The sequence below is a fragment of the Plectropomus leopardus genome, chromosome 14 (assembly GCF_026936395.1).
Source record: "Plectropomus leopardus strain MGB_pleo_1.0 chromosome 14, ASM2693639v1, whole genome shotgun sequence".
NCBI classification, from domain to species: domain Eukaryota; kingdom Metazoa; phylum Chordata; class Actinopteri; order Perciformes; family Serranidae; genus Plectropomus; species Plectropomus leopardus.
In genome coordinates, this window is record NC_142189.1 from 22,233,425 (window position 1) to 22,252,273 (window position 18,849).

General features: G+C 41.5%; 1 protein-coding gene across 4 annotated transcripts in view; it reads right to left on the reverse strand.

The window, feature by feature from the left end:
- Positions 1-2,573: 2,573 nt before the first annotated feature.
- The window catches only part of LOC121953429 (AT-rich interactive domain-containing protein 1B-like), a 211,047-nt gene continuing 194,771 nt past the window's right edge, over positions 2,574-18,849 (reverse strand). For 3 of the 4 annotated variants that reach the window (XM_042500525.2, XM_042500523.2, XM_042500527.2), the window contains 8 exons: positions 13,541-13,682; positions 11,629-11,798; positions 9,870-10,002; positions 8,628-8,747; positions 8,443-8,518; positions 6,941-7,679; positions 6,124-6,254; positions 2,574-5,748 (listed from right to left, as the gene is read on the reverse strand). In XM_042500525.2, coding sequence (XP_042356459.2) covers positions 3,922-5,748; positions 6,124-6,254; positions 6,941-7,679; positions 8,443-8,518; positions 8,628-8,747; positions 9,870-10,002; positions 11,629-11,798; positions 13,541-13,682 — 3,338 coding nt within the window. In that variant the 3' untranslated portion in view covers positions 2,574-3,921. The remainder of the gene's footprint in view (positions 5,749-6,123; positions 6,255-6,940; positions 7,680-8,442; positions 8,519-8,627; positions 8,748-9,869; positions 10,003-11,628; positions 11,799-13,540; positions 13,683-18,849) is intronic. The other variant, XM_042500524.2, reaches the window with a different exon arrangement.

Below are 18,849 nucleotides of genomic sequence, written 5' to 3' on the forward strand. Positions count from 1 at the left end.
TGCTGTTGACATTCTGGGAAGCCACCAGTCCCTCCTGCCCACCAAACAGGGACCTTAATGCTCTTTATTATTACATCGTCACCGGCCATGTTATCAACTGACGCCGTCCGACTGTCATCATACTGCTTTGTTAGGTGCTGTCTGGTGCAACTGCTGCAAACGGTGACATTTGGTTTTGGTATTTTACACTGAAATCACTGACAAAGTGGCAGTATTTTATGACCAGGGACACACAAAAACATCTTACACTCTTAAGTAGAATGTGGATTCAACAACACAGAACTATATACAGAGAAAACATGAGCTAAAACGTGTCAGTTTACCATTATGTACTTACCTTTCTATCTGCCTATCTGTCTATCTAGCTATGCTTCTCATGGGAGCAATATGTCTTTTTCACCGTAAACATTTTTCATGACATTTGACACGTCACAGTAGAAAAAGCACAGGTGTAAATAATACAATTAATGATGGCTGAATTCCATTTCGCTGCCTCAGTATCAGGGTCCTGATGTTGTTCACATTGATTAATGTCACACTCTCATGGCGTACTAGGACACTTGAATAGAACAGATCTATCTTTAATGATATTTAAAACCCCTGTGCCTTTTCCACGATGACATGTTAAAATGTCTCCTGTGAAAATGACGCTCGTCCGTACGTGCTCTTTACTTTTGTTAGATACAGGTCAACGGTGCAAGACAAGACATGCAGTTTTAATCAATGGGCCTAGTAACAAACATCCTTCACTTCGTCACAGGAGCCTCTCTGAAATTTTAGGTGATGTCCTTCCTGAATACAAGAATACATGTGCCTTAAGGGCTGGGATGGTACGAGGTTGTGAGGAGAAACCTCTTACTGCACGTGCTCAGAATGGTGGTAGAAAGGTCAGTGGCCTCTATTTTAATCAGGGGATTATGAAAACTGCAGCTGGAGTTTTGTGAGTACAATAAGTATTCATAATACATAGTTTTTCCTTGTACTTATACGACAACAGAAAAACCCCATTATTAATATAGCAGTATCAGGCCACCAGTAAATGGGTTAACCAAATCCTTTTTGCATTCCTTCTGAAAGCTGCCCATATATTGTACAAAGTTGGAGAAGGCATGAATTTGATGCCCTTATTTCAGAGTTTAAAGGGATTTAATAAACATGATTATGGTGAGCACAGGCGGATACACAGATTGGGTGGTTTTGCCCCTTTTTATGTTTAATTTGCATCTTTTTGGTTGTTTTGTATCTCTTTGTAGTCATTTTGTTCCCTTTTTTGGTGTTGCTTTGTCTTTTGTTTGATTGTTTTGCACCTTTATAGAGTCATTTTGTGTCTCTTTGTGTTAATTGTGCCTTTTTGGCCATTTCGTGTCCCTAATAATTAATGAGCTTTTTTTGGTTGTTCTGTGTCTTGCTCAGATAATTTTGTATCTCTGTCTGTAGTCATTTTGTGTCTCTTTGAGGTAATATGGTATCTTTTCTGTTGTTGTTTGCCTTTTTTGTAGTTAGAGTTCGTCTCTTTGCAGTTGTTTTGCATCTCTTTGCGGTCTTTTAGTATTCATTTTGAGTATCTTCTTGGTCAATACGTGTTAGTCTGATTTACATTCATCCATGATGGTGAGACTACTATTAATAGCAGGAGTGACACAATGTCATCAACAAACTGACTGAGTGGCTCTATGAATGAGTTGGTCCTGGACACAATAAAAGTAGAAACTTATCTTTAACTATTAACCCCACCATAAATTCTTTTTCTCTCATCAAACTTGTGTCCCTGAGTGGCTATTTGCTCCGCCTGCGAGTGAATCTGGGGGTGGGGTGTGTGTGTGTGTGTGTCTGTGTGTGTGTGTGTGTGTGTGTGTGTGTGTGTGTGTGTGTGTGTGTGTGTGTGTGTGTGTGTGTGTGGTGGTGGTGGGGGGGTTGCCAAGTTTCACAATACAAGCATGGTCAAAGAGCTGCTGCAGTATCACTTCTCTGGTCTAAAATGCAAACAGCTTCACCTTTATCAACGCCTTAAATGATAATGCAAAATCATCTATGGGAAAGAGTCAGTGTCTCATCTGTCTGTCCTTTTCAAATGGTTTTATTCAAAAGTTTGTGAGCTGGAACAGCCATATATTACAGTCAGTACATGGCTGACTGTGCAGAAGGGACTAGCCTTTTCACTAAAAACTTGCCTCTGCCACCGTAGTTAGCAGCCCCTTTGTGACGAGCAGCGCTGGAAACACAGAATTTTTAAAGTGTTACTGGAGAGGAAGAGACCGCTGCAGATGACTCAACTCCTGAAAAAAACTTCCTGAACGATTAACACTGAAGGACTTCTAACCAGGAGAAGTTTCAGCTGGTTGTAATCTGCAATTCTCACTACTGCACGTCCCAAAATCCCTCTAAATCTTACACATTTAAGACAAAATTTTGAAGTCAAGCTAGTTATGCGATCAGATAAAAAAACTATCAGATCATCTTATCATCTTGTCTTGCAGAATTTCAGTCACAGATGATTTAATTAAAAGGCCGGGTAAGTCCGTTGTGACTGTGATGTATTTATTTTGAATGAAATCAATAAAAGGCAGTCCATGTAAGCAGTTGATGTTTGTTTTATTGGCCTAAGATTGTCTGGACATAATGCGACGTCTCCGGTGCTTAACGATGTTCATCGTACATTTATTTGTGACATGTGCAGCACAGAGTATAAATGTGTATACTGAATAAAAGAGAGACATGGAGTCATACAAAAAAGGCAAATTTTACAATGAGCTTTCAGGACATTTTTGAAGGTTCTTTTCACGCGTTTCTTTTGGAGCATTATCTCGATTCAAAAATATGCCCATTGACATGAATGGAGGACAGTAACGAACAGAAATGTGTTCAGTTTTCTCATGTAACCTCGCCTAGATATCCTCTCACCCTGGCACTTCCACGTTTGATTACCAAAGCGATTGTTTTCTCAGCTATAATACAATGCATACAGGAATTTTTACATTGAAACACCAGTTACATCTGCCATGTTCAAATATTTGACCCCATTAACAAAATATGTATAATAACAATAACAAATTTACCAACAATAAAAGCATTTGTTATAATAGTCGGAAAGTCTCTTGCTATGCTTGACTGAGACTGAAAGAATCATGTGCGTCCATTGTACAACGGTTTATATACACAGTGATGAAAAAATACAGACATAACACAAGTGCTTAGGAAACACAAAGTTCATCTGCGAAAGTTGTTGAGGCTATGATTGATAAATTAGACACTTCTTCTGACAGATGCTCTCCTCTCATGTTGATTAGCTGGTGCAATGCTGCCTCCTCATGGCCTAAAGCACACACTGCAGGTGTCATTAAAGATTTACACCTTCTTGTTCTAAAAAAAAAAAAAAAAAAAAGGGACAACTTGCTCTCGAGTCCTATTGCACAATTTATCTTCCAGCGATGGAAACATATACATTTCAATTTGAAAAGTCAGTGTTTTTTTTCCCCCCACTGTTGGCAAAAAAGTTCAAACTACTGTACAGTGTCACATTTTAAATAAATACTCTCCATTAACAAAATGTTGATGAGTATATTAGCATTTATAAAAACTGAAAAACATCTCCACCACTCAAAAGGAACCACTTAATTCAGCACCAACATCTGGTGGCAGCTTTGGCTGAAAAAGTAAACAAACGAAAAACAAATGCCAAATGAAAGTAGCAATCCAACACCAGCAGGTATTAAATATTTGTATTAAAATGAGCTTTCAAATCCCAAACCCACCTTTGTTTTTTTTAAACAGGGTTATACATATATAGAGATATTTTGTTTATGTGGATATTTCTTTAAAAAAAACAAACATTTTCTGTCATTTTGATAAATAAAAATAGAAAACCACAGAAGTATCTTGTCCGCCTCAGCGCCTGCCGTGTGAGTCCCGCCTCTCCTCCTGTCATAATTTCCCTAAGTGGAAGAGAACTTGGCAAATAATACCCACCACCCCCGCGTTGAGCACCGAGGAAATGGAGATGTCTAATAATCTGCTTTCGTACAGCACAAACTCTGTCTTGTTCTCCTCCACTTTCGCCATCGCCAACAGACCTTTAGCTGCTCTGCACATCATGTTTATGCTCGGCGGGTCCATGGGAGGGTGCCCCATGTGCAGCAAGCTGTGAGGGTTCTGCTGGTACTGTGCCATGCTAACACCGTCCTCCAAGAAGCCTACCAGATTGCCCACGCTGCTCTTCTGCATTGCGATGGCACGCGCAGCTGTGGGGTCTCCTTGTGCCAGGTGGGAGAGCACAGCCACCGCCATCTCCCTGTACACCTGCGTCTTCCTCTGACCCACGTAGCGGACCAGGACCGTGAAGAGTTTCTCCTGTCGGCTGAAAGGCGGAGTAGCCAGCAGGAGGTCGACGTTGCCGCCCTGAATGCTCAGCTTGCAGAGGCACTCCAGCACCAGTCGCTGGGGGGTGAGCTGGGAGTGGGATGCTGCTGATGGGAAGGGGTCCTGGGCTTCAGCTGAAGGACACACCATCCAGTGGAGAAGGCCATCCAAGAGGGGGAGGCAGATGGTGTCCGGATAGGTGGAGAGATCCAGCTGACCCGAGATGTTAGCCAGAGTAACCATGGCGTTTTCCCTGAGCAGACTCAGACACTCCCACCACCACTCCTCTTTGCTATTCGACAGCCCCTGCTCCTGCTGCTCGTCTCTCTGGTAGCTAGGGGGCGACCTGTTCCTCTCCGGGTGCTGGTGGTGCAGTAAAAGCAGCCTGCCCAGAAGGAGAACCAGAGCAGGGTGGCGCGACATGTCCGAGTCATTCCCGGGGATAAAGGACAAGCTCCGAACGATGTTTGAGACGCAGAGGCACCGCTTGGCCAGCGTGTCCTGCCAGGCAGAGGTTGTGGAGAGCGGAGCCTCGTCCAGGCAGCGAGGCTCGTCTTCCAGCAAGGTGATGTAGTCCTGCTCGCCATCCTGATGCACCCTGAAGGGATAGGATGGCAAGGAGCGTGCAGGGTGTGCGTACGAAAGGGCGTCAACCCGAGCACACAGAACATCATCGATAGTAGCAGTGATATGTTTCAGTGGGTGTTTCTTCCCATCGTCCACCTTGTTTTCCTCATCTTTTCTCGTCTTTACATCTGCCCTGACCGGTGGTTCACTCCGGGGTTCAAACTTTGTCTGAATGTGTGCGGTTGAATCGCCTCCACCTGCCTGCCAGTGCAGCAACCCGCTGGTGAATTCAGTGACGTAACCTAAGTGCTCTGTCATGTCTTCCATCAGGTCGTCTTTGTGGACAATCTTGATGGGGAGCTTATCGTATTTACTGGCTTGTTTCGGTTTAGGTTTGAGCTCTGCGACAGGCGGGTCATCACTCTCCTTTTTACTCTCTGCTCCTTTTTCACTCTTTTCTTCTTCTTCTTTTCCCTCTGTCTCCTTGTCCTCTTCATCCTTGTCCTCCTTCTTGATGCTCACCTCAGACTCCTCCTTCTCACCGTTCACCTCAGATGACTCCAGCTCCGCAGCAACTGGTAGAGCCTCCTCCGTGACGCCTCCTGCTTGATCTGCCTGCGTCTCTGTTGCCGGAGCTAACTCAGCTTCAGGCTGAGTGGTACAGTCTATTTCTTGATTGGGGGCGGCTTCTTCTTTGTGGTTAGCAGCAGGCTCCAAAAGACTTTTATGAGCCATGGTACCCACCTCAAACTCCTCCAGGATGCCGAAGATCTCAATCAGGTAACGGCGGAAGTACTCCACAATCAGCTCAAGGAATCCAGGCAGCTGGTCAGACAGAGATAACAACAATTCAAGCAAAGGAAATCTAGCTTTTTTTCAAATTGTCTTGAATCATTTAGATTAGACTAACAAGTGATGAAATGGTGAGTATAGTATGTTGTAATGTGAATGTTTATTTTTATATTGTCATCATGTCACTGTGTAGACCCCAGGAAAAATATCTGCAATGCATAAGCTAATGGAGATCTAAATAGACAAACAAATTGAGTTTTATGGATCTTTACTACAATAGAAAAGGTTAACCTGGAAGATCAGGTCTAAAGAGACACACTGTGTCATGCCGTCACAGCGTGCTCCAGCAGGCTAAATGAATCCGTTCTGTCAGTCAGAAGTGAGGTGTCGACATGAAATTGGTTTTACCTGGGAGAGGTTAAAGGAGCCCACGGTGCTGTCGTCGTACAGCAGGATGTTGATGGTGTCTAGAGCCCATGTGCTCTCTGCCAGCAGGCCAGACTTCAGAGACATCATCACGCGCCAGGCCTCAGGCGTTCCTGGGGTTAACACAGCAGGATTTTTGGAACCAGGATGAAAAAAAATGGTGATCAGACAACGGTCCAAATGATAAAAGAGGACACTGAACGGATTAGATCGTTATAATTCCTTTCATAAAATTTACCTCATGTTGGGCTCACTGTACCTGGAAATTAGGTTTAGCCATGTGATGAAATTGTGTCTTTATTTTAAGAATCCACAAATTTTCAAGCTAAATGCACAACTAGAAGCGGCAAGTCAAATTTAAGGACCTCCAAGTGCTTTTACAAGCACTCAGTTTTATTTTCAAGGATGAAATTGTTTCCTCAACAACCATCTGTCGCTAGAAAATTGTGCAAATTTGTACATGGAGCAAATACATGCCACCAGAGTCTAAAATCAATTTCTATTAATTAACTGCTGCTGATTTTCTGCTGAATTACAGCTCAAAACTCGTACTAATGGCTGACGTTGCTCCAGTGTGAGTGTTTTGCAGGCTAGGAAAAACATCCTGGTGCTGACCAGTTACTGGGGTTTGCCATCGATTGGCGCTAACACAGTTTAAAATGGTTAGTTTAAAATAATTATCTAATACATTTTATAAAATAATTCATCATTCTGTTCTTCAAGTACTTCAAGCGCCTCAAGAACCTTGTATCAACCTCACAGCCTGAGTGAAAACAGTAATAATACCACTCCGTCTCACCAGTGTCCTTGGAGGTGAGCTTGCGTCGAGGCTTGAGAATCGGCATGCTGGCCTCCACTGATCCTGGGGGGTAGTTGAGGTCCCGCCGCAGGTTGGGAGGAAAGTGACCCAGGGGTCCACCTCCCTGTGAGCCCATCATGGCCATCCCAGGCTTTGGCATCTTCATGGGTGACATGAACGGTGCTTTGCTGGGCGACATCCTTGAGTCCATGGAGCGCTGGAAGGCCCCCGGGCTGGGCGCTCTGGGCAGGTGGTTGGCCATGGATTGGGAGTTGGAATAAGAAGACGGCTGGCGTGAAGACAGTGGAGCCATGCCGCCTGATGATGACATGTAGGGAGACTGACGGTGCCACTGCTCCTGCCCCGGCCGCCCGTCCATGTCATCTCTACCGATTGAGCCGTAAGGCGGCATTTGTGACGGCGGCCCCTGTCTGTTGGGGTAGGGGTAGCCGAGATCTGTCCTGGATGGCCACATGTTGGGGCCGTCGGTGGCATGGTTAGGAGTGGGTCCCCCGCCCATCATACTGTGCTGGCTCTGACCGGAGGGGGCCATGCGGTCGCGGGGGTAAGGGTAGGGGAACTGTCCCTGGATGGGTCTGTGTTCAGGGCCCGAGTACCCACCACCGTAGTGGTTGTACATTTCCGGCTGCTGGTTGGCATACTGCATGGCGTACATGTCGCTCTCGTGTCTCTTGGGCGGGGGGCCATACATGCCGTCCATCGGTCGTTTGTAGCCCTGCTGATGCAAGAGTGTAGATAGTAAAAACACACAACCATAGAGAATATATTCTCATCCTTCTACAGCTACAGTGGTGGTATACAATACAACTGCTACTACTATTACTAATACTAATAATAATAGTAACAGCAACTTTTCCATATTTTTTAGATACCAATGAACTGAAGTCAGAGCATCTTTAGCTTCTGCACTGTGACGTATTTCCAAATAAAATGGAATATCTGAGCAATGTACTCTTACAAGAGGGGTTTAAATGAAATCCTTTGCATTTGATTGGAGCGCTAAAGATTGGGAAGGCTTAGTGCAGAGCGAGTTTAGCGCAATGCAGAGCTATACCAGAGAAAACAAAGGTTTTGTCCACTGATATCCAAACACACTAGCTAGTTGTCTCATTTGATTGGATGAACTTTTGCTAACACCCCTTTAGTGCAGGATGAGTCACCAAATACTGGAAACAATTTTCTAGCAATAAAGACAGAGATGTTGATGTAAAAGTACTCTGATAGTGATTTTTGACATATATATTAAGAAATAAATTAAAAAATTAACACAGAGACACAGGATAAAAAAAACTGAGAAAATGTATTTTTCTTTGAATGATGACTTAAATCCCAGGCATGGAAAATTATTTACGGTTATAATTAAGCCCAATGCGCTACAATGTCTTTTTGGAAGAAATATGTTATACTGTGTGTCATCAATACATGAAGTCACAGTGAACAATGAAATCCTCTGTTTACTACTTACAAATGAGCTATCTTACCTGTTGCTGCGGGTACATCCCAGATGGATGCATCCCATATGGCATGCTGGGATACTGCTGACTGTAGCCATCATGTCTGAAACAGAAAACAGTACGAAAGAGGAATATGTCACCCGCTGGTTAAATATGATTAGAATTTTTGGAAAGATAAAAATGATAATGCTATGCCGCACACAGGTGCTGACCTCTGCTGTGACGGGTATCTACTGGGAGAGTACATGCTGCCCTCGCTGTTAGAAGGTCCCATGTTGTTCTGACTCCCAGGGGGACCCATGTTCCCCTCCATCCCCATGACATGGTCCGGCCTGAGGATCAAACAACAGGAAAGTCATCATCACTGACACAATTTCTACTGTAAACCTCTATTTAGAATGTATCTCCTGTGCTGCCCATAATAAGCAGATATACTAAATAGTTTTGTTTTAATTTAGTTAGTTTAAGTTTAGATTTTTTTCAAACATGCCAAATAAAATGGGAGAATAAAATAAAATCATTGGAAATATTCAGTAAACAACATAAGTATTTCATGTCCAAAAAGGAGAAGAAGGAAGTGAATACTTATCAAGTTCTACCGTCTTTTTTCTCCAATTTTATTTACCCCCCCCAATTCTAAACATGAATATTACCAGTTTCTGCCCCAATATTCACCACACACACCTTGATCAAATTAAACATGAATTAGGACAAAACAAGAAACAAATACACACATTATAAAACAAAGACAAGACTTCAATACAGAAAACAAAGTCACTTTATCAAAAGCAACCTACATATCTTGTATCGTCTTACTGTGCCTGTTCCCCTCTTTGTTCTACCATCTCTATGCCTCCAATTAATTGCTTTTAAAAACATGTTATATTTGTTAATTGTTCTTTTCGTTTCTTTTTTTTTGTAAATATGTGTTATTGATTTTCAGTGTCTGTATGCCACAGAAAAGGGTACAAATCATGTATATTTGTCTCCATTTCAATCATTCGTCCCCCCGACCGTTCCTTCCCTGCCAGCCTGCTCACCCACCCACAGGACTACAGGTTACAAAATACATCCAGGTGAAGGAGGGAAAACAGCACAACTTCATCAAATAATTGTACAAATTGCTCAAACAAAAGCAGAAAGAGAGGGGAAAATATATACGTATATATATATAAAATATATTTAAATAAATAGATAAACAAAATGACAAAGCAAAACGGCTTTCTACTGTAATGAAACGTTTATTGGTACCAATCTACTCTTTATCAAGGGGTTCTTGTAGCAAATGAAAACAATCCAAAAAGGGTATCCAAATCTTAATAAAGGTTGGAAAGGACCTTTTGAATGTTTTACATTTTTTAAATTCCACACTACAGGGCTCATGTTAGGGAAAATTCAAAGAAATAAAGAGATGTTACAGGTTCACCTTCCTCTGCTCTGACTTGTGTGCCTACCTCCTGTCGTAGCCAGGCCCGTATGGATATTGCGACCTCTGGCTCATGCTCAAGGCTGACGGGGGTCGACCATACATGTCCTGCATGCCCCCACCGGGCATCTGGCCTGGTATGTAGGGATCGGCTCCTGCCACTGTAAAGAAAGAAAGCAAATAAGGTAAAGGCATGATAAATTATCTAATATTATCATGAACGAAATGGAAAAGAAAAAAAAAAATATTTTAACAAGCAACTTACTATGATTCCCTGCAACCATGCAACAGAGGCTTAACGTTTCTTTCATATGCATGAAACGTATTTTCTGTTGAGCACCAGGTGGCAGCATTTCTCTTTGAATATTCACCACTCTTGGTGATTAAACCTATTGTTCTGGGGCTGCAACTGTTGTTATGCAGCTAACATCCACCATATTATTCATTCAGACTCCATTCTCTCCAGCCTTCAGAGGAGCCGCCATCCTTTCTAAAACTACTGTTTGTTCTGAAAACTAAACCGCACGAGTTGGTCAAAACAGGTGCTTCTCAGCAGGATGGAAAGGATGAAAGGTTGAGAGCGAGGAGGATGAAAAGGACGAACAAAGTTAGGATGAGACGAAGGCTAAGCTACAAGAACATCAGACGCACCGGTGCGTTTTTTTTCGATAAAGGGATGTGTGGCGTAACAAACAGTTCTCATCTCCTTTCATAGTTCTGGTGGTAAAACACACACACATCTGTCCTGACAAGACAATGAATTAGACCAACGCGTCAGACGAAAGAACAATGGCCTTGGGATACATGAGTCATTTTGACAAAGTGCCATGTAAGTTTATGTAAAGTTTTATGATGAAGTTTGAAATTTAAATCATTTAAAGTTTTTATGATAATACAAAATAGTTGATTCCTGTGAGTCTCAAAATTTTCTGTGAAACTAGGGAAATGTGTCTAGGGCAATGACTGTATATAAAGATGGACAACAAGACTCCACTTCATCCCACTGTACAAAAATGAAGCCAAAATATCCCAGATACGGGCGCTACCATCTTGCGCATGTGACGTCATTTGGAGCCAAAGTCTGTGCAGAAGCAATAGGGAAGTGAAGCTGTGGTATCGTGTTCCTGCCGACACACCCGTCCGATCAATTGGCACATGTTGAGTGGCACAGACAGCTTTCGATCATGTCACACATCCTTTTTTTCAAAGAGATTCAAAAAGATACGCACATCCTGTAGTGAGTGCTGGATGCAAGATAAACCAAAATGTGAAAAAAATAAAGGTTCGTATACTGGGGAGCTCCCCTTAAAGAATTTTATCCGCGAAAATATGTGACGTTTCAAGTTAAAAAACTTAAGTCTGAGGAAGAGCGGTTTTTAGCTCGAAGCATCACTTATTTTCGCTGAATAAAATCCTTTAAGGGGTGCTCCCCAGTGTGTGGACCTCTATTTTTTTCACACATCTTTTTTTTCCACATTAAAAACTGATGAAACTAAACTTATCAGATGAGCAAACACTTGAACAAACAGCAGGGTGATAACAACCTAAAATGAAAGAAACCATCCTCCAAAATGTTACTGAGGTGCACTTTAAGTTTTCAGTTCGTCTCAGCCGCTATCATGGAGGGGGCGGAGTTTATGGTCTATACTGCAGCCAGCCACCAGGGGCCGCTCAATATGCTTTGGCTTCACTTTCGGGGAGCTGTCATGCCGTCCATCTTTATATACGCTTTAGGTGTAGGGCTTGGTGTTTAGGTGAAAGGGTGTCACAGCAGGTGCCTCACTCACTCTTCCTCATCCCGGCGAAGGGGTCCTTGGTGTCGTACTGCATCCTCATCATCATGTCAGGCATGCTGAGGCCCTGCTGGTACGGAGCTGAGGGGGGGAGGGAGGTAGCGCGCTTCTGGAAGGCCGGGTCGCTCACCTCCGAGAAGGGGTCCTGTACGCTCACGCTGCTCCTGGACCAGACAAACAGGGATGGAGAGACAGGGAGGAGAGAGAGTGGAGAAAGTGTTTGAGAGAGGAGGTGGAGACCATGGATCACACACACTCATATGGATATGATGTGTGCTGCGAAGGGATTCTATGCTTTTATTTTGAAAAAGATAATTTTGTGTTGTCATTTTTTTATTTGTTTAAATGATGGATGTTTCATTTAGATGTGAAATACTTCAGATAGTGTAAGAATATAGCCAAATAGTCAAATTAGTAGTAAAATCAAAGGTGGTGGAAGATGTACTTAAACAGTAGCTGTTGTTACTGTTGCATTCAAATAACTTAAAATAAAAAAAGTACTAGGCACAAAATGCACTTAATGTATTAAACGTCCTGGTGCAAAATGACACTGGTCAGTGAGATAGTATTGGATTATTATTACAGACGCATTACTGTAAGCCTATATGCAGCACTTTATGTTTCATCTGGTAAAAAGTAAAGCGCTTTTTAACGACTTGTACTGTTACGCAGTGAAATCAATGCAGCGTATCATATTTTATAAACTGATAATATGTGTGTATGTAAAGTGCTGATCTTAAAAGCAGCTATCCAGTAAATGTAGTGGAGTGAAGTATCACTAAATAGAAATACTAAATTAAAGTACAAGCATCTCAAAAAACTTAAGCACAGTACTTGGATAAATCTATATTGCTACTTTCCACCACTGTGTGTGTTTTCATTTGATTTGTGTCATGCATGTACAAGTGGCCTGCCAACATGAGCTTAAAAGACACCAAATACTCAACTGCAATGATAAAAAGACCACTTGTTAAGAATACAACTTCTCACACATAATATCACAGACAAAGCAAACAAAGAACTGTGTCTTCTCTCCCAGCCTGCAAATAAAATCTGCCACAAAAAAGGCCCCCATCCTTTATAATCACACAACAAGTAATCAGCAGAAATGAAGGACATTATCCAAAAAAAGTAAAAGCCTTCAAAACATCATGTAAAAAGCGACACCACACAATACAGATTTTGTCTTCAATCTCAGCTAAATCGCTTTAAAAATGTGTCTGAACATAATGGTGCACACAAAGAGCTTTGCCTTTTAACCCTCTGATGCCTGAACAAATCGGTTTGATTTCTGTCAAAAACATGGGATAGTGACGAGCAGGAAATGGCCAAAAAAACGTCACAAGAAAATTACCTGAAAAATAAGGGAAAAAATAGAAAAAGGAAAAGCAAATGACCCCTAAAGAGGGTTCTAAATAAGAATTAATATGTATTTTTTCCTGTTACATGATTTTAAATATATAACTTAGAGAATTGTAAATAGAGTTTTCTTGACATTTTTTGACATGTTTTTGATATTATCTAATGGAAAATGAAACAAGTTTTTTCATGTTTCAGGGGTTTAAACGCTGGTGAAGAAAACTGATGTTGATCCAGGTGTTAGGATTAAGGTTAATTAAAACCTGCTTCATTACACTACCGTAGCTTTATCGCATATATGAACATAAAACCCTTGTTAATACACAAGGAACAATTTGTGCTGAATGAAATGAATATCCTACTGCAAATCGTTTCACAGAATCGACAAAATTGATCATAGAAAATATGAGACTACTACTGTTTTTAGCAAGAACGGCAGAAGCAGTAATAGTAATAATAGTAATAGTAGTGCAGTATTTAAAAAAAAAAGCAGCAGCATCACATGAAGCAGGAGCAGTGTTAGTAGTGCAGTATGTGTGTGTGGTACCTGTTAGGGGGCAGCGGTGTGACCTGTCCCAGAGGGGTGGTGGCAGGTGTGGGGGGTTTCAGATCTCCCGCTGCCTCCGCTGTAGAGCTGCTGCCCGAGGACTGTGGCGTCTGGGGGCCTTGGAGGGAGCCGCCGGAATTAGCTAGAAGACACAAGTATCCTTTTTATTATCATTCTAGCTAGACACGATTCCAAATTCACAGCAAAAAAACTGTAACACATGAAGACCGTGGGGCTCACCCGTCTTCAGATATGATCTTGAAGCTGGTTTGAGTAAGAGCGGCCATAGTGGGGCTTTTCGCTGCAGCAAAGTGCTGTATTAGAGAGATAACTTTGGACTTAAGGCCAAAGCACTAAGTGTTACCCTACATGAGAAGTGAGCTCGAGCAAACAGCCTGTGCGAGGGCAGGGAAGATGAGTACGGAGGGACTGCTTAAAGAAGGAAGAGGAGGAGGGAAAGAAGGCAGGAGGTAAGGATGAAGAGAAGGGAAGGATTTCACAGGGGGAATTGTCCACAGGAGCAGTCGCACAACAGCTCTTTATTTGGAATAAAGTTATTCTGGTATCAACACCAGTATTGTAAATACCTCTGACACTGCCTAAAATGCTGGATCGGGTATTGGTGATTATGCAAGTCTATGTACAGATATGATGCAGCGTAATTTATTAACACACTTAAAGTAGTTACAGACCCAGAAATGAATTCTTCTTTGCTGCCACTGGCAACTACTGTTTTAGCACAGTGAAAAGGAACTTATTTCCACAAAATAGTGTAACATCAGCAAATATCTGCAATTTTAAATGATTTGACACTGGAAAGTGTAGAGGTGTGGCACCAGTGTGGCCAATTTTGTCACCAGCAATCTTGTAAAACCATTCAACAAAAAGCCATTCATACAACAGTGGCTTCGTTCACATGCACACTATTGTTCAACTATTATTCAGAATATGAAAATATTCTGAATTTAAATGAGTCATGTAAACGGCATACTCTATTTAGATATTCTGAATTTGACCTTTTTCCGAATGTAGCGTTTTCCAATTAAAACATGTGGAATATGCTGATATTATTCAGATTTAATAGCATTCTTTGGACATTTATACAGCCAATTCGGAATAGTTTTCAGAGTTTTTACTGGAGTTTGCAACACATGGCTTTGCAAGGCGTGGTGGCAGAGATGCATGCCCAAATGAAAAGCCAACATTTCTGGTCAGAAGAGGAAACATTCTTTTAAACTTTATGAAAGTCTTTGATATTAAGAGGTTTTTGGATATGTGCAAATATCATTGCACCAACCTTTTCAAGAGGGTGGTTGAGGAAATGAAGGAGGGAGGCTTTGTGCATACGGTCAAACAAGTCCGCCCCCTGTGAAAAACATAATGCAGAAAAGTGGCACAAGCGACCTAACTGTTCTATATTTTGATGTGATAAATATTATTATTTTTCAGTAGCCATGTAAACAGCTTAGAAGGAATATTGTCTTTTCAGAATAAGGGCTAAAACTAAACTGCTGTGCAAGCAAACATGCTCAGTGATAAAGATCAGTTCACATCCATTCAGGGTTAGTAGTATACAGCTGTTTTTTTAATTTTATTTTACCAAATAGTATTGGATAGTATTATACTAATAGTATTGGTACTATGTATCGACCAGTATGTAAGTTCAGTTATCAGAATCGCTATTAGGAAGATGAAAAACAGCTAAAGCTGGCAATCTTAAGGTTTGCCACAGACTTGATGAGGGGTTGATACAGAGCTGGAGGCCGAAGATCTATTTGAAGAAATTATAGTGTATATGTCTACTATTAGTGTTTCTATAAAATCAGATTATGTGAGAGCTATTATGTCCCCTAAATAAAAGTGAGGAGCCTGTGAACGACCTCCCATAAAACAATACATCACTTCACACAGAGACTCCAGCTGGAGTTAAAATTGGGTTAGTGTGCTCTCTTGTTATGACACCATATTTCTGTGAATTTCTCAGTTCAGATGACTAGAAAATTATAAGAGAGCTGAGCAACAAGAGCCCAACACACAAAAAACCCCAACCAGATAAAACCAGGGGATACAAATTCCCAGAAGCCGTTTTAATGGGAAAGTGTGGATGGTTCCAGCTAAAAGAAGACAAAGACGGAGGAAGAGAGAATATGAAAGTGTCCTAATGAGCATTTAGCGTAAGAAGAGTTTCTCTGGAACAGCCTCAGTGGCCTTTCCCTGCACCGCACGTTTCCACGGGAAAAAAAAAGAAAGACATAGGCTTTAAAAATTCATGCAAATTCTGAATTATTCAATGATACCTCCTGCCTCTACATCATAGGAGACGGAGAGAAAGAGAAAAAGAGAGAGAGAAAGGGAGAGATGGTTATCCCATGATGATGAGCAGAGGTAGGAGAGGGGCAAGGAAGGGGCAGCGAGCATTAGGGATTCTTCACTTCCTGCGATATGCCTGCTTCAGACGAATACGGACGCGCGCGCACTCACACGTGGAGTGCAAACAATGGCGGGGTTAGCCAAGGTTAAGAGGTTTACCATTCCTCAAGAGCAGGCGGGCAGACAGACAGATACATAATACCAAGCAGAGGGGGTTACGAAGATGGAGGGGAGGTGGAGGAAAGCGTGAACTCAAGTGCCCTCTGCTCCACATTTAGAGGGAGAAAAGAATGACAGAGGAGGCAAGAGGAGGAAAAAAAGTGTGTGAGTGTGTGTGTGTGTGAGAGGCATGTGGCTGACGTTTGATGTGTGTGCACACGAGAGGCTGTGTGTGTCAGCGGGTGACATAATCCAAAGGGGTGGTAGTGGTTAAGGGGGGGAGAAAAAAAAAAAAAAAGTCAGTCAGCCGAGCCAGTTTTGTGAATGAAAGGTGACGGCGAGGTCGAGTTTGTTTACGTTCTACATTCCAGTCCTCATTAATCACTCCCCCACACCCCAACACCACCACAACTACACACACACACACACACCCTCTCCACCCCCTGCCGCCCCCACCAGCCCGCTGGACAGACTCCCTCAGTGACATCATTGGGCTGTCAGTCTATATATAGGCTGGCAGGGTGTCTGTGGGGCAGTTTGCACTTTGGAGCAGGAAAGCGTGGATAGTAGATCAAGACGGAGGTGTAAAAAGGAAATGAATGGGACTTTTTTTGCTGCTTGGTATTCAACACTTTGCATAACACAATTTACACGAAACAGCCAAAGTTTTAGAACTGGGATGTGTAAAGGGGCAAACACGCTGAAAGTGATAATTGACGCGCCTCATTTGACACGTGTCAACTGATGCTCCTATGGTGCGCTGCAGGCGTCAGATTTGAAATGCCAGCACCACAGAACAAGCAGTGTTTCAGGAAACACTCACTATTTATGCAGAAATTTCGTATATTACAGGCACCCAGATTAATTTTCTATACATTTCTATTTGAATAATGTCCCTGTTGTTCACTCTGCTGCATGTCCGCTTCTCTGGCTCACCTCACTGTAGTCAGTGTTCATTTGCAGTATATTGTGTATGCTCAGTTTCTTCTGAAAACCTGTATAAACCTTTACTGTGATAACATGACACCTCTGTATCTGAGGAACATAATTATAATACAGACAGAAAAAGATCCATGTTGACCGAAAGATTGTCTTAGTAAAACTGATCAGTTTTTTTGGTTAAGTATAATTATGGATGGTGCAGAGGTTAAGAACGTTCCATGTTCAAACCCTCTTGGTGGCTTGGTCCGTTCTGTGTGAAGTTTGCATGTGTCACTGTAGGTTTTCTGTGGGTTCTCCAGCTTCCTGCCACAGTTCAAAGGCTTGCAGGTCAGATGAATTGTTGATTCTAAATTGGCCGTAGATGTAAATAGTTGTCTGTCACTACATGTCAGCCCTTTAATAGGCTGGCAACCTGTCCAGGATGCGCCCTGCGTCTCGTCCAATGACAGCTGGGATAGGCTCCAGCCCCTTCGCAACTCTGAACATGAAAAGCAGTTGCAGAAAATGGACTGATGCTACTATTATTATCAATAATTTTTTTTATAATTCTCGTCATCTAGGGGAAAAATCTTTATATTTTTATCCCTATTATCGAAGTAGGTACTGTGATTGCAAAAAACAGCTTTGGGGGTCTTCATCAAAACAGTTGACTGCACCTCATAAGACTTTTTGTTGTGTCTTTGGACATTTAAAACATTAGATGTGTCAGATGCTTTCAGTGCGTTTGGGCCTCAAGTAAAAAAAAAAAAATGTATGAATGTATATCATCACAAGCACTTAATTTTGTTATGAATATTGTTAGCATTTTAAATGCAATGTTGTCACTTAAATGACACTGATGAATTGCAATCATCAAGAAAATGATGCACTGCAACAAACAACAACAAGCAAGTGTATCTGCACTGAAGTCATTTCACTCTATTGAAATATTTCTATTGGTTTGGCATTTTGTGGTCATTACAGTTTATTACTACTTAGGTCTTATTTTCGTAGCATTGACCACTATTTTCTATTTGTCATGATAACATTGTTCTCATCAGCTGCCAATGTATGGGAACAAGGCAACATTGATACACTGAAGTCAGATAGAGCATTCAGACAATCATACAGGTTGTAAACAAGTCAACAAGCAGCCAGATTAGGGTTGAATGTTTTCCTGTGATTTAAAGGCTATTACCTCACTGTAATATATGTCTTGTTCCTCTTGGGTTGCTGGGATATGCTGCCATAAATTACGTTTGATATCAAAAACAGTGCACTAGATAATTTATCATGATTTTGATGTTTATTCTTTCATAAAATATATGGTGATATTTTTATTAAAGGAACAATGCCCCTTAAAACTACTCTATCTTTGAGGTGAAGAAATCACAGTGCAAATTACAGAGAATCATTTAATTGATTTAATTGTGATAATAATCCCTCATAGCTCAGGCTGTGTGTGATTCTTTCACAGCTACAGTTAGTACATTAGCTCAAAGTTAAACCAGGATGTTAGTTTATTATAGTTAACTAAAACTAAACTAAAAACTAAAACTAGGTGTGAAAAAAAATAGTTAACAGAAATAAAAATAAAAACCAGACTTTAGGAACAACAAACAAAAAACTAAAACAATATTGTGTACAAAACTAACTTAAATGAAATAACATTACACACCAAATGTCCTGAGCTATAGTCTTTATGAATTTAGCCAATTTGTCAACACAACAATCATGATGAGGGATTGGTGTCTATACGTACTAGCAAGACTACATGACTGTGAATCCTTTGCCTTCAAAAATTTTGGAGTTGTTATTATAATACCTATTCTGAATTTCTTAAATCTTGCCTCTAAAAA